The 16,288-nt window shown below is 49.8% G+C and overlaps 1 protein-coding gene across 3 annotated transcripts in view; it reads right to left on the reverse strand.

The window, feature by feature from the left end:
- Positions 1 to 944: 944 nt before the first annotated feature.
- LOC144139453 (growth hormone-inducible transmembrane protein-like) overlaps positions 945 to 16,288 on the reverse strand; it is a 30,055-nt gene continuing 14,711 nt past the window's right edge. For all 3 annotated transcript variants that reach the window (XM_077671791.1, XM_077671798.1, XM_077671804.1), the window contains one exon: positions 945 to 1,168. In XM_077671791.1, coding sequence (XP_077527917.1) covers positions 1,084 to 1,168 — 85 coding nt within the window. In that variant the 3' untranslated portion in view covers positions 945 to 1,083. The remainder of the gene's footprint in view (positions 1,169 to 16,288) is intronic.

A 16,288-nucleotide genomic window follows, 5' to 3' on the forward strand; every position in this document is an offset into this window, starting at 1 on the left:
TACCTGCGCCGGCCTAGGCCACTTCGCGGCCGTGGCCGCCGCCTGCACAGCGACCGTGCGGCTAGCTCAGTGGGCTTTTGTGCCTCCGGCGCGTCTTCGCATCCAGTGGTAATAAACAGTAATAGAAACAGAGTGCCTGGAATCGCTGTAGAACTTTGGTCGCGGCCAGCTGCCCGATGAGCTGACGAAATCACGGCGCCTCCGCCGGCCAACGATCGGGTCGTTCGTTCTCGAGAGCAGAAGCTCCGCCCTCCGGCCCTCCGATTGGAGCGGCGAGCCAGGCGAGCAGGCGAAAAACGCCGGCAGTGTGGAAGCGGCAAGCACAAACTCGTGACGTGTTTGGATTTTGTTTATTTACACAATATCTTCGGGATGTCGATTGCGCGTGGTCCTCTGCTGGCTGCTCGGTTGCGTTTCACACACTTTAAAATTGATTTTAAATTTGTTCTAGGCTGTATTCGCCGCTGGTATTTTGCAGATGATGTATATGTGTCCCCACCAATCTATCTCCGAAGTTATCTCGCCTTCAAAATTTTGTGTCAGTGCCCCTTTAAATTTCGTGCCTAGTTCTCCATGAAACTTCGTTACATTGAAATTCCGACAAACGGGACTTCTTGCACAGAGGGTGAAAATATATGGTGTGCATACACTTGAAGTTACAAAAAATTCCGTGGTTCGTTACATTGAGGGTTTCGTTACATTGAAGTTCGTTACATCGAGGTTTAACTGTACTTGTGAAATGTTGATATGCTGTTCAAAGTAAAACTTGACTGCTGGTGCTATTGTGAAGTTTTTCTCACGAAGCCTTCAGTTACCTTCAGTTACACAAACCTTCGCCTAGATTGGACTTTCACCCAGGACATAGGCCATGGTACATTTTCAGGGTGCTGTAAGGCCCGAGCCAAACTCCAGGTAAGAGCATTAGAAATTTCACGCTAGGCCTGTTTTGTGGGAACTCGTCCTTTATTTGCAGCTTTCTATAACTACATGCTGCAGTTCCTATGCCAGACTCTTCCTCAAAGTGTGCAGAATTTTGTCAAGATAGCGGCTGCTGCCTCCACATCCCAAACCGTACCAGTTTTTTCACTTCCTCCGCGAACCACCACCAGCCAGCAGCATGGCAATCCTGATGAAGATGTTCAGGGTGTCCAGGTATATTGAGATGGACCTGCAAAAATGAGGCATCGAGATTGTGAGAATACGCTCAAAGAACACATGGGTGCATACAGTAGAAACTCCTCAAAATAAAACCGACACAACACCTATGTATGGGCATTTTCACCATGCCAGTAACCTATTGCAGCCTGCCCCCCTTGACCACGAGACTTGTACACCATAACAGGCGGAGCAGTGGTGGAAGGTGTGCCGGCAACTTCTCCGCCTGAGGAACACCTTTTTAAAACTACTGCCGGCAAATCACGGGTCACAAAAGTTTGTGTCCTCCGAAAACAGGAGGACTAGGCACAAGATGCCTCGTTTAAGAATCCAGGGTCCACTTGGGTTATTGCATGAGCACGTCCCACAAAGGGGGAATGCTCCTTCAAAGTTCTTTCAATAGTGCTGACTGCCCAGAACATACAATGGCGTCATTGCATGCTCTGGCCAATCCACAAACAAATGTCCGATGCCACTGGCTACACCCCACATGGGTCACGGGTGACGAGTTATGCAAGGTGGAAATGTGGAGCCCAAAGGGACCTAAAATGTTCGGTAATGGTCTGCTCTTAAATCGCCGTTTGCCTGGCAGCACTTGTTGGGGCAACCTGTCGGTGGCTTCATTTCCTGGCACTCCCACGTTTTCATTCAGCTGCTGGGTGAGATGGAAGGAGTCTTGGCATGTTTTGTCGATGGGAACTCTATGCTGCAAAAAGTTCTAGATCTGGCTTGGGAGTCCGCTAGAGTGACCACACGCCACACTGAAAGTTATTTAATCTCTTTAAAGGAGCCATGAAGACAAAACACAAGTTTGGTTCATTCAAAAGATTGTCTCGTTAGAATCATACTGACACCACTTTTAACGTAAACTTCGCTCAAATAAGCTACATAATTAGGAAAAACGGGAATGGTCATGCGACCCACCAGCTCATTTCCCGCAACAGAACCTGTGATGTCACATGGGCTAAGCTCTGCGATTGGCGGAGGCTGGCAGAAGCAGACGCAAATTAGGTAGAGCTTACAAACTAGACGAACGAGCGATTTGCGCTTAAATTTAGGGCACATTCTTTACAAAGCAATAGGAATGATGGGACAAACCGTGGAAGTTACGAAAGCACATGTAAACATAGAAGTACTGATGCGTTCTGCTGTTCGTACTGCGCACAGCATGCTTTGGTTTAGCTGCACAGCACTATGGGGCTTGGGGTTGTCTCAGAGGACACTGGCCGATTGACGCAAGCAACGGTGTCTTACGTGACCCCATTTGTCGAGCGAGCACTGTTTCAGGGAACGAATATTTTCTCCCAGAACAAAAACAAGCCAGGTTTAAATGCGGGCAAAAACAAACCAAACGCTTGCCACGGTATGGTGGCGCCATCTAGGTTACGGAACGTAAAAAAACGTGGGAACAAACCAACACCGCTACAGGGTGGAGACAACCTTTGAACGGTCCCGTGCCGCCGCAATTGGGCCAACGGGCTCAACGCGTTATTCTTTTCGTTTCCCACGAGACCTAGCAACGCGAAACAGACAATATGATTCAAACTTCTTCAGTAAACCGCGTTGCGGCGATAATTTTAGCGCGGTTTTGACACAATGACTTGCTTCGGCGGCGAGCGAGCAACCGAACATGGCGGCGCCAGCGTTACGTGTCTCTACCCTGTACGGCGGATGCGTGAATGAAGGTACTCTAGGCTGCAGAGCGGTCGGTTCCCGTGATGTCACTTGGGACCACGAAAACGCACGATTGAGCGGGAAAATCAAAATTTCAACCTAAATTGTTTAATTTCTCAGTGAATAAAGCACCGTTTGTATCCGGACAAGCGCTGGGGGCACTATAAAACACGAAATCTTTCGAATAAAACCAACTTGCATTTTCTCTTCATGGCTCCTTTAAAGGAGCCATGAAGACAAAACACGACTTTGGTTCATTCGAAAGATTGCCTCGTTAGAATCATAGTGACACCACTTTTAATGTAAACTTCACTCAAATAAGCTTCCTAATCAGTAAAAACGGCAATGACCATGCGACTCACTAGCTATTTCCCACAATAGAACTTATGATGTTATACCAGACAGCTCTGCGATTGGCGGAGGCCGGCAAAAGCAAATGCAAGTTGTGCAGGGCTTATAATCTTTCTTCACGAGATATTTTTGCTTAAATGTAAAGCATATATTCATTTTATAGAAGTAAGAATGGTGGGGTAAGCATGGAAGCTACGAAAGTACACGTAAACATTGAAGTACCACAGTGTGCTGCTGTTGGTACTGCGCACACTTGGCTTGTCATAGCTGCACAGTAGTATGGCGCTTTCGGTTGTCTGACACGACACAGGCCGATTAGCGCAAGCGACATTGTCTTACGTGACCCTGTTTGTTGAGTATACCCCATGTTTCACAACACGAGTTCTTTCTATTGTAATAAAAACAAGCCAGGCGCAAATACGGTCAAAAACAAAACAAAGGCGGCTGTCAGCCATGGTATGGTAGCGGCATCTGGGAGGGCTGACAGTAAACAAGGCTCTGTAGTTCGCTGGATGCCTAGTGCCGCGTTCGCATTCACTTCAAGGCTTGCTTTTCTGACGTCATCGCAGACGACCTCACGAAACACTGGATTTGGCGGAAGAACCAAAATTTTAACATAAATTGATTAATTTCTTAGTGAATAAACTATCGTTTGCTGCCGGACAAGCACTAGGAGCAATATAAAACACCAAATCTTTCGAATAAAACAAACTTGTACTTTGTCTTCAAGCGAACGTTAGTGCGCCGTTTGGTCTGCAGCAGACTCATAACACCTTGTTTACCGTCAGTCCTAAATGGCGCCACCATACTGTGCAGGACCGCTGTCTGCCTTCTTTTTTTCTGACCATTGGCTTCCATTGGCTTGTTTTTGTTACGGTAGGTAGTAATCGTTTCGTGAAACATGGGGTGTGCTCGACCAGCAGGGTCACGTAAGACATGTGGGGACCCTTGTTTCCCTACGCCTCACCTGCACATGTTATCGCGTGCTCGGAGCCGCCATTTTGGGTAGCCGGCGCGTCACGTGAGTTGTGACCTCTTCGTGACCCCATGTGACGCGCCGAACTGGCTCACCGAGAACGTGTGCGCGAGGGCGTGGGGGAAGGAGGACCAGTTTGTCGCCTTCCTTCGCGCCACCCTCTCCCCGAGCAGGGGAAGGCCTCCTCTCCCCCGGAGCTGGCCTGCAGGACGAACGAGCGTTCCGCCGGGAGTCGACTGGGCGATTTGGTCGGAATCGGTTGGCTCAGCAGTGCCTACTCTGAATGCCCCGATGGCGGTGAACCCAGTTGTTTCCACGGGACTCTGCTGAGAGACTCTGCCCTGATCGGTCGCATGGGACGCCTCCCCTGCTCCCGCGGCCGTGATGACGGATATCGAGGTCGGAGCGAGCAAACGGAGCCACTGTCTCCCCGCAAGCGATAGTCGTGTTGTCTGGTATATGCCCTGCATCTGCCAGGCAATAAAGCCTTACTTTGGATTGCCGGAGCCTGTCTACCGCATGTGAGTACCGAAACCCGTGTGTGAGTCTTCGGATTCCGCAGAGGCTGGTGTACGGCACATAGCACTTGCTCTAGCGAAGCTGGCCGGGGTCCTCTGCTATCCCGTACGTTAGCGCACAGACAATGTCGCTTGCGCCAATCAGCCAGTGTCGTGTGAGACAACCCCAAAGCGCCAGACTGCTGGGCAGCTATAACAAGCATAGTGCGCGCAGTACCAACAGCAGTAAGCACTGGTACTTCTATGTTTACGTATACTTTCGTAACTTCCATTGTTAAAGCCCACCATCCTTACTGCTATAAAATGAAATGCATCGCATCAAAGCGCAAATACCTCATGCAAGCGCCCTGCCTAACTTACATTTGCTTCTGCCTGCCTCACCTAATCACACAGCTGTGCATATTACCGTATTTACACGATTGCAAGTCGACTCAAATGTAGGTCGACCCCAAAAAATTGCACCTCTCAAAAAAAAAAAAAAAAAGCGAGCGCCGCCTAGAAAATCGTATCATAAAGAGAAGTGCTTCCGCCAACCTACACGGCAGCTCTACCTTCAATGATCGATGCTCCCACAAGAGCCGTGCGCTCACGGTATGCGCGGTAGATGTTAAAAAAGAATAGCTTTTGTATAAGCACCCGGAATAACCATGCGCTGTGGGTTGAGCGGGAAGAACACATTCGCTGTGAGATGACAACCATTGAAGCAACCGGCAGCGGCCACTCCCGCGCGATACCAAAACAAACAACAAGGCTGCTGACGGAAGTGGCCGCGCACGATTTACTTTTGAGCGACTAACCTCCCACCATCGCATTCGGAAGTGTACTGAACAATGTGATACGATTCGGGTACGTCAGCGCCGCGCATTAAATCACGGGATTCGCTAATACTCATTTTGTTTATTAGGGACGAATAAAACGCTTCTTGACGCATTTTTGCGCACGATTCGTGCGCGTCGGCGTTGCGCGGGCGACTTTTGCTTCTACTGCTTTTAAGCGTTTTAAGTTCTACCTCGGTATGACCACGACCGGTATGATGCGTGACGAGCACGGCAGTGGGAGGAGCCTGACGACTTGCCATAATGGGGGAGGCGCACTCTTCATGGCGGCAGTTTGAAAGCGCTCGGGACAGCCGGCTGGCACTGCCAGAGATGTTTATTCCACAGTGGCGGATATTCGATTGCCGCTTTCCCTAGCGGCGCGGATGATGCTTTATAGTGTCGTTTTCAACCACATTATCAGCTCCTTTCCTGCACAAACGTCTTTGTTTGTGCCTTCAGTGATATCTTAAAGAGTGGTTAGAAGCAGTTGCTGGAGCTACGCGCACCTCTTCGCAGCTGGTGACGCCGCCATGTTGCCGCCGCAGATCGCGTAGTGCGCAGCATGCGGGTGGTGCTCGCGGCAGCGTCAGCGCGGCGCATTTTCGTGAGCAGAAAAAACCCCATGCGGTTCACACTTTAGACCATAACCATGGGAACGAGGGTGCAAAGCTGTCCCCACCTCGTAGCTCCCCCAATTTCTCGTTTCTCTTGCCATTACTAGTGGTAGACGGTTCGATTTCGATTCCAAGTCGACCCCCCAACATTGGATTGTCAAATTCGAAAAAAAGGGTCGACCTACAATCGTGTAAATACGGTACGTCATAGGCTCTAGTGCAGGAAATGAGCTAGCGGGTCGCATGGCCATTCCCTTTTTTCCTAATTATATAGCTTATTTGAGTGAAATTCACTTTAAAAGTGATGTCAGCATGATTCTAACGAGGCGCTCTTTCAAATGAACCTAACTTTTGTTTTGTCTGCATGCCCACTTTAAGTACTTCATGGCCAGGTTGCTCACGCTGGGGTACTTGTTTCCCACTTGTTCACCAATATGCCAGCGGGTCTTCATTCCTGCTGCAAGCTGGTTCTTGAAGGTACTGCTGGAACTCTCTGCTGCTACTGGAGGCATGAAGTTGCTTCTGTCCCGATGGCATTGCCAGCTTTTCAATCTTTTCCCATATGCGAGTGCTGCACTCATTTGTTGATGGCACATCTGCTGAGGGTTCCAGACAATCCCAGGGTGCTGGTGCTGACCTCTTCAGCTCAGTCTGCACAATTTCCAAAAGAACCATTTCTTGGGCAGCTTTAGTAAAGAAAATGTTCTTGAACCTTGGATCACAAGCAGTGGCAGCCATGATGTATCCCTTTTGTTACGAGCGACCCTTGCTCTCATGGCTTTTAGCATGTTGTTAGCAAACAGAGATTTGCTGTCAACTGCCACTACGTAGCCCTTCAGTATCATTTGTGTTCCATACAGAAGCAGGATCACAGAAGACAATGTAACATGCTTTTGCCCGTTGAAGTGTGTTGTTGCTGATGCCACCGGTTCGAGGGCCTTCATAAGGCCCTCTAAATTCCTCCAGTTCTATGGTGTTAGGTTGGCTACGGCTGTCTCAGGTGTCACAAGCTCAAGACTGACAGCTGCTTTGAGCTGCAGGAGACGTAGCAAAATATCATGCCCTCATTCCACCTAGTCATTACATCTTGGCAGGGCCGTACCCAGAGTGGGGGTTTGGGGGTTCAAACCCGTCCCGAAATCTTTTCCAGGCAGCACGTAAACAATACTTACTGTTGCTTTCAGCAAAACTACCCCCTTCCCAAAATTCATAACCCCCCCCCGAAAAAAATTTCTGGGTACGGCCCTGCATCTTGGATAAGCCCGAGTGGGGGTAGCTCCAGCTGCCACTGGCAATCCTTAAGCCTTGTTGTCGCTTTAGTGCTGCGCTTATAGTGTTGCGTTATTGCCTGGCATTTGTTGAGGATGTCTGGGACTCCTGGAGGTGTTTCTTTAGAGTTCATTATGGCCAGTTGCAACGTGTGTCCCAAACACTGCAGAACAGCATGATAATTTCATGCACTGTCACTGACAAAATATATGGGCAGCTTGTCCAATCGTAGCTCCCATTCTGCCATCATTGCTCACAGGTGTGCCAAGATGTTGCAGGCAGTGTGGCTGTCAACCATGACCATGTTGCCTAGAGCAATAGCTCTCGGCTCAAAGCTCGGGGTCAAGTAATGGCAGGCGAGGCTGGTGTAGCTGTTTAACCTTGACATCCACATGTTGCTGGTGGACGAGAAGGATTGTACGTCTTCTTGCAGGTCCGCACAAATTATCCTTTTGACGGATTTTACAATACTCGTGTACAGCTAGGGAATAACTGTTCTGGAAAATGCCACCCAGGAGAGTATTTTGTACAGGAGCTTTACTTTGCACACTAGTTCATCGATTCCTCGACTTTCAATGTAGTCATGCGGCTTTAGCTTGAGTGCCAGTATGCGGGCAATTTTCGGAAAATAGCTTGAGTGCCAGCACACAGGCAATTTTCATCAATATTTTGGCCCTCAAGAGCAATGGCAGCTCTTTTGGCTGCTGAAACTTGCTTTTTACAAGCACTCTCAAGGCTTTTTCATTTCCTGCTCTCATAGTGTTAGCTGATGGTTTGCAAGTAGGGTTGTTGTGCTCAAAGGCACTTGAAGCTTGGCACTGCAGAATTAACCCTTTTGCTCGTCCACACAGGTTGTACCGCTCCCACTGAAGACAGGCTACACTCGTCCATGCTAAACAAGCACTTACGCGCTACCGCAATCAAACTACCCTGAAATATTTTGTTTAGTTGACTTCAATAGATGGCGCTGTGGTGGTGGTGGTAAAAAACATTTTTTATTGAGCAGCCAAGGGAGCTGGAAAGGGACGTGGTCAGCCTCCTACGTCCAGGAGGCCGCGAGCCTGCGCCGAATCCAGGGCTCGTTGCACCAGGGCGATTTGATGCTCCGGCGCCGAGCTGGTCAGCGCAGACTCCCACTGCTCAAGGGAGGGGGAGTGAATGGGGTGGGGGTGGTGGGGACATGAATACACAAGGTGGTAGGTTGTGAGAGGGATGTCACATTGTGGGCAGTTGTGGGGGAAAATGGACGGAGATATGTGGGAGAGGATAGTGTGGTTGTAGAAGGTTTCTGTTTGTAGACGCCGATATATGTGAGCTTGGTGGTTGGAGAGACTGTGGTGTGGAGGAGGGTATGTTCTTCTGATGTGTGTGTAGTGCGCGAGGAGGGAGCTGTAGGTAGAGTCCAGCGGAGTTAGGATTTCATGGTCAGAGATGAGGCGCCCGGCGGTGTCGGTCCTTGCGGTTGGGAGTGCCCGGGTAAGGAGATCGCGGGCTGCGGCATGAGCCGCCTCATTCCCGGCAAGGCCAGCATGGCCTGGGGTCCAGACGATAGAAATTTCAATGTCCTCGGGAAGGTGTTGGAGCACAGGGAGGGCCTGGGGTGGTGCAAGGCCAGCTTGATACAGCCGACAGGCTTGTTGGGAGTCCGTAATGATGGTCAAGTATGGTTGATGCTGGTGTGTGGTAGTTGCATGGGCGATGGCAAGCGCTTCGGCTGAGGTGACCGGCAGATTTCGATAGGTGACTGCTGTGGCCAGATGTCCGTTCGAGTCCACAGTAACTAGGGTGGTGCGCGTGCGGTCGGGAGTTGTAGCAATATCCGTATATCGGGTTTGAGAGTCGGCACCGTACCGTTTATCAAGCATCTTCACTCTGGCTTCGCGACGTCCTCGATTGAAAGATGAGTGCATGTGTTTGGGTACCGGGCTAACCTTCAGGCGTTGACGAATGGACAGGGGGATGCGTTGGAGTTCGTGTTGAGGGGAAGGGGAGGGCCGGCCAATGTTTTGGAGAACGCGTCTACCTGAGGGAGTGAGGGCGAGGCGATGGAGGTGGGACGTCCGCTGTGCTTCAAGTAGTTCGCTGAGCGTGTTGTGCAGGCCGAGATGAAGCAGACGCGCATTGGAAGTATAAGTTGGGAGTCCAAGGGCAGCTTTGTACGTTTTCCGTATTAGAGCATCCAGCTTGTTGATTTCCTGTGGTTTTAGGTTGACAAAAGGAGTTCCGTAGGTTATACGGCTGACCAGCAGTGCTTGGACCAAGCGGCAGGTGTCTTGTTCTTTGAGGCCGTGAGTGGATCCTCTTATTCGTCGTATTAGGTGAGTGAGCTGTGTGACCGTTTTCTGTAGCTGCGGCAGGAGGGTGGCGCCGGAACCATCGTAGTGGATAGGCACACCCAATATACGGAGAGTGGGGACTTGGGGAATAGGTGAGCCCTGGATGGTAACTTGCGGATCGGGAGTAGCCACAGGAGGCCGACCTCGCGTGCGGGCGCGAAGGACTAGGAGAGCCGATTTGTAAAAATTTAAAAACGTGCTCAAAGATCTCCAACTATGCATTTTGATTGAGAAACTCTTTAATGCTGGCAGCAGGGATTTAAAAATGGCATCCTCATTTGTGCCAGCACATATTGGCACCGTCTGTGCTCCGGAAAAAAGAAGAAAACGCGTGTTTGCGGAAGTTTCCTCCGACTCAGATAGTGAAAACTTCAGTTCTCACCCAAGAGTGGAAGAGACAACACAGAGCCGCACATCTTCTCAGCGCATTATCTCAGGACGACGATAGCGTCTGAACGTGTTGGCAGTGGACGCCAATACATGTAAACAAACCCACACCGGCACCTCCAAGGTTTGTTTTCATGGCGAAGCCTGGCGTGAATGTACCCATGAATGTACCCATGAGAACGTAAATTGTGCGTGGTATCTTGAATTGTTTATAATTAATGAACTAGCTGGTTTCATTGACTGTGAAACCAACCGCTATGCTGAACAGTCTCTCTCTTGAGCCCAACAACTTGAGCCCAGCGGTTTGGAAGGACGTGGCATTGGAAGCGCTAAATGTGTTTCTGGCATTTGAACTATTCTTCACTGAAGTGCGTTCAAAAACCAGAAATTTCTGTGTATTGGTTGAAAAGAGCGATTCTCCGAACGCCAATCTTAAACGATCTCATGAGCCAAAACCGAAACCAAAGCACTATTCCACACTTTGAAATTTACCATACCAAGTCTTCTACCGTATTTACACGATTGTAAATCGACTTGAATGTAGGTCGACCCCCCAAAATTGCATCTCTCTCAAAAAAAAAAAAAAAGAAAGAAAAGAAAAAAAAAAAAAGAAAAAAGGAATGCGAGTGTAGGAAGCAGCCAGTTTGAACGCTGCTGTGAACGAGCACCGAGAGAGTTTTTCAGGCCCAGGCGTCACCCCCGGAAAATCTTTTCAAAAGATTTTCCAGGAGTGACGGTCCAGGGCAGACGGGAAGATTCACACGACAGACGGGAAGATTCACAACACGGAAGTGAAACAAAAACACGCGGCAATGCGGCCGCCTAGAAAATCATATCACAAGGAGAAGCTCTTCCGTCAACTACCGATACCCCCCATACAGCGGCTCTTCCATGAATGATCGATGCTCCCTCAAGAGCCGTACACTCGTGGTGCCCACAGTAGATACTAAAAAAGAACAGCTTTTGTATAAGCATGCTGAATAACCATGCGCTGTGGGTTGAGTGGGAAACTTTATTCCTAATCATGCGAACACATTCACTGCGAGATGACACCCATCGAAGCTACCGGCAGCGGCACTGCCGCGCGATATCAAAACAAACAACATGGCGGCTGACACTATCGGCTGCTCACGATTTCCTTTGATTCGCGAGTACGTTACTCGCATAATTCAAGAAGCATTTTGTTCGTCTCTAATAAACAAAATGAGTATTACCGAATCCCTTGAATCAATGCACGGCGCTGACGTAGGCACAATCATATCACGTTCAGTACATTTCCGAACGCGCTGGTGGAAGGTTAGCCGCTCTAGGTACGGTGGACAAAGTGCACAGATTGGGAATGCCAACTTTCAAAGTCGGCATTACCTTTATTGACGCTACGGCTCGACCGTAACCATAGAAACAAGGGTGCTTCGCTTTCCACAGCTCGTAGCACCCATGATTTCTCATTTCTCTTGCCGTTACAAGCGGCACAAAGTTCGATTTCGATTCTAAGTCGACCCACCAACATTGGATTGTCAAACTTGAAAAAAGGGATCAACCTACAATCGTGTAAATACGGTATCAGAGTCCTTGAATGCTTCTCTGGTCATGAAACTCCTGGCCAAGTTTCGTACGGGGACAAAGGCTACCGCGAGTGGCACCACCGCAGATCGGAGGGCATCGGGCGGCCGCCGCTGCTCTGTAGCCAGACCAGTAGGCAGGAATGCAGTAGCAGCATGCCCGTTCGCAGCAATTTTTTTCGCCACTCATGAAATGACAAGTCCATTTGAGCGCCCCACGACATGTAAAGCGAAAGCGCACTGCTGATAAGGCGGCGAGCATCTGTTTTATCTTACTCCGTGGTACGTTCCCTGCCAAACGCGCTCTGACCACGCTCCCAGCTGCCATCCGATCAACACCAGCGCCGCGGCACGGCAGCGAACGAAGTTCTCCCATAGCGTGATGGCGAAGTTTCATGACCAGAAAGGCATTGAAGGACACTGACGGTATCTAGAAATCGCATCCCTGCCACAAGCATGTGCCTCGCTTGTCATTGTGCTTTGTGCTTTTTTTTTCGAAATTTCAGAGACATTTTCTGCACCGAAGGTTCCAGAGACTCGGGAACCTTCAGTGCAGAACCTAATGCCGTGCAGTGGTGCAGTGCAGTGAACCTAATGTTGTTTTAATGCTAAAAAATTATTTTGCATGTATCTTGGAAATAAAGTGCCTTTTATTAATTTTTTTGGTTGTTTCAAGATACACAGAATCGGTTAGGCAAATAAAAAAAATTGGTCTTTCTCAAATTTTTCACAAAAATACCCGTTAGGGAAAGGGTTAAGTGTTCGTAGATGGCACTTTTCGCCTTTTCAGCCTAAGGTCCCTGAAATTACTAAGGTAGCGCCATCTTTAGATCTCGCCGCCTTTCGCCCTCGCCCGCGCTCCTTTCCTTCTTCGTTTTTTAGCCATTTTCTTTTTCGCCGGCGAACGCCGCGCGCCATTGGCCAACGGCCAGTGACGTAATACCTCGTCCCCGCGTTGTTTGTTTTTTCTTCTCTTCGCCTCCACTGTCCATTTAAATTCGCCATTTTAGGCTCAGCTGCCTCGGAGCAGGCCTTAGCTCCATTCGATTCAGAAGGGGTGCACGGCAACGTTGCAGAGGAAGTTATGTGGTGCCGGTGCAATGCAGCAGCGTGGTTCCGCGGTGCCGTGCATCACGGTTGCACCGTCAGTAGCGCCCCTGCGTGTTTACAATCGAGCGAGGTGCACGCATAGTCGTCTGCTAATCATCATCGCCTGTCGTCCTCTACAACTGGATGTTTACGGCCATCTGGGTTGCGTCGTACGCATCAGCGGCGACGCAAAGTTTGTTCCACGCATCTTCGAGCTCGACGGACATTTTCACGCGGTCGCCGCAACTGCCGGTAGCCGCCTGCCAACCCGCAACGCCCGAACGCTCACGGCAGCGATTCGCTGCACCTCCTCCGTAGCAGGTGCAGCGGTTCTCTGCACCGCGGCGGCACCGCTGCAGCACCATAAGCAATCGAGCGACGCGGTGCACGGCACCATTCCTGCAGCGGCGAATCGAGCGCTTTGGTGCAGCGCACCATGCAACGGTGCAGGCGTTGCAGGGAATCGCGTCTGAATCGAATGGCGCTCTTATCGAAGCTGCCAGCGTATAACAACCGATAACAACCGAAGAGTCAGCTGCTCGTTTCAAACAAGTGTTGCGTCCGCGTCTCTTTATGTAGCTTCGCGATGCCGAGTTGTTGTACCTTCGGCTGCTCGAATAAGGTCAGCGCAGTCACGGCCAGCTCGGCTGTAGCAAGCTGTAATTTATCAAAGCCCACACATGAATCAATGTTAGCTGTACAGCATGAAAAGGATTCACAATTGCGCTTGTTAGCGTGCTTCTGGCCTTGGAATACGGTAGTTATTATAGAATTGGGCGCTACAGCTAATTGTAAGCTGAACGCATTCTTTAACTGCGCGTTTTTTGTGCGAGCCTGTTCCAGATATGCCCGACGGGACCGTACTCGAAGTAATTGTGAACGCCAATCGCACGAACATTGCTATGCCACGGACGCACTGCCAAAAGTACAGCCATCTTGGGCGAGGCCAACGAGGAGACGCGAGAACTTTGACCTTGACAGCGGCCTATAACGACGTGAAGGTGACATATATTTTGCAACAGCGTCAAAGCACCGTAAAGTGCACTAAATAAAGGTGGCATGAATGTCAGTAGCTAATGCGGGGCGCATACTGAGCGCTGCCTAATGATCTACAACTAACGCAAGCCAGCGCAGCGCTCGAACTGCCGCGAACCAAGGTCACCCCGAACCATGCGCAAGCCCTCTGTGCAGCGCTTGCACGACCACAATTTAATCACGCAAATGCAAGAACGGAATTATTGTAACAGAGCAATTTGAAACGATCACGTTCGATCCTTTCGCGTTCACGGACTATCCTGAGCATGCCGCACACGTAAACAAACACCGCGCTGTCCGTATGCGCCAGCGGCATCCATCCCGCAAATATCCCCTTCTACACAAAAATATACAACAAAACAGCCTCACTTAGGGCGTGTTGGTAATATGGGGCTCTAGAAATACTATGTAACAGAGCAGTTTGAAATATCCACGTTCGATCCTTTCGCGTTCACGAACTATCCTGAGTATGCCGCACACGTAAACAAACACCGCGCTGTCCGTATGCGCCCGCGGCATCCACCGCGCAAATATCCCCTTCTAGACAAAATATACAACAAAACAGTCTCACTTAATGCGTGTTGGTAAAACGGGGCTCTAGAAATACTATTAATGCTACCAAAGAGCGATTGCGGCGCGAAAACAAGAGCAAACTGCACGAAAAACTGCAGCGAGCGGCCCGAAGCGTTGCGAGGGCGTCTGCTCTGAGGAAGCCAACAAACATGGCGGCCCCGCCGCGGAGTTCAAGGGACCGCGGCGCCGCGGGTGAGGGGAGAGAAAAAAGAGGAGGGCAGCGGAGAAGGGGGGAGCAGTTGGCGCTACCTTAGTTATTTTAGGGACCTTATTTCAGCCATGTCACTGACATGAAAACCGCTCTTGGATGATCACTGCCACATTTCAGTGAATACAGTCGGACCCTGCTACAACGAACTCTGCTTCAACAAAATATTTCCAATTCCCCATAAGTTAGCTATACAAGTCAATGCAACAAAGTCCTCGCCACAACGAACCATTTGTCTGGCCTGCTTTCGCTTCAACGAAATTTTCGCTCATTGGGGCTCAGTTTGAACATTTGTTTTACAATAAAAGCATACCGCCAGCTATCTGTAACTTTTAAATGCAGAGCATTTCAGTAACTCACGATGTCACCCGCGTTGACGTCCGTCGTAGTCCGCACCCTTCCCCCTACACTATATAAAAAAAAAAATACTATCCGGCGCCTGGTTTCGATCCCTCGACCCTGCGGGCGGAACGCAATGTACATGGTGCTCTACCCACTGCGCCACAAAGCCGACACAGAATGGGAGGCTACGAACGCGCCTTATATCCTTGACTCATTCAAACTATGTCAAGAAGCTGCTGATACAACGCATTCACTACTACCAACTCCCCAAACACTAAACAATAACGCAATATACCCACCCCCTATGCGACGCATTTACTCGAGTCCCCCTCGCGGGGAGATGGGCCCAATTTTTTTATACATTCAGGACGCAGAGTTTTACCGAAAAAGTGCGCCGCGCGCCCACACCCCCAACCAAAACAAAAACAAACAAACTCATAGGTGGACACCATTGTTTGCTGGTGGCAACGATGTGGCTGGACATATTCACATAAGGCACAGACCCGGTTCGCCAAGCTGGAGCTACAGCCAATCCGTATCCAGTTGAAATCACGCGTGTACTCTGCTGCTGGCGCGGCACCGACATGTGTGCGTTGTGAGCAGTCAAAAGCAAAAATGATGTTCTCGTGTTCTGTCTTAAACCTGTGTCATCCTATCTTAGTCATGAGCACCCGGTCATGTAAAATGCAAGCGCATGTGGCTTGCCTGCCAAGGTCAGTTGCTGCTGTGCCCAGTCAGAGGATAAGATAACGGCACCCCTCCTGCCACTAACGAGAGGGGGGGGCTTCCGAGCAATCAGCTCGGTGCACAAGCCTTGTACAGTAAAACGTTTAGCAGCTGCATTTCTTCAACCCCCCTCCTCTGTAACGCACTCTTTACGTGCAGGTAAAAAACAGATAACCATAGGTATGTTTGTTATCTGAATAAACACGACGTTATTGCGAGTCACCCCTTTTTCTAAACATTGTATTGTGCTGTCAATGATGCAGATAATATACGGGCTATTTTTTCATTGAAATCTGTCCCGAAATCTGCGAAATCTGGCCCAACACACCACGGAAGGGCAATGCCGTGCTGTGTTGGGGCAGATCTCGCCTCAATGAATTTTCGCTTCGACGAAAATTTTCGCCTGTCCCATCAATTTCGTTGTAGCGGGAGCCGACTGTAGAGGCATAACTTGGGGCTAACATAAGCAAAGTGCGGAAGAGCCGACGCCTGGAATGTGCAGTCTAGCAGGTCACGTACGCGCAATGCAGCCTAACATACGTGATGCGCGTCACGTGCACGACACAGGCAAGCTGTCAGAAGCAAACTTCGAACGCACACCAAACGAAGAGGACTGCACACACACACACTTTCAAACATGGATGCACACAACCAA

This window comes from Haemaphysalis longicornis, unplaced genomic scaffold (genome assembly GCF_048455015.1).
Source record: "Haemaphysalis longicornis isolate Haplotype H1 unplaced genomic scaffold, Haemaphysalis longicornis Haplotype H1 scaffold_1, whole genome shotgun sequence".
Lineage (NCBI taxonomy): Eukaryota > Metazoa > Arthropoda > Arachnida > Ixodida > Ixodidae > Haemaphysalis > Haemaphysalis longicornis.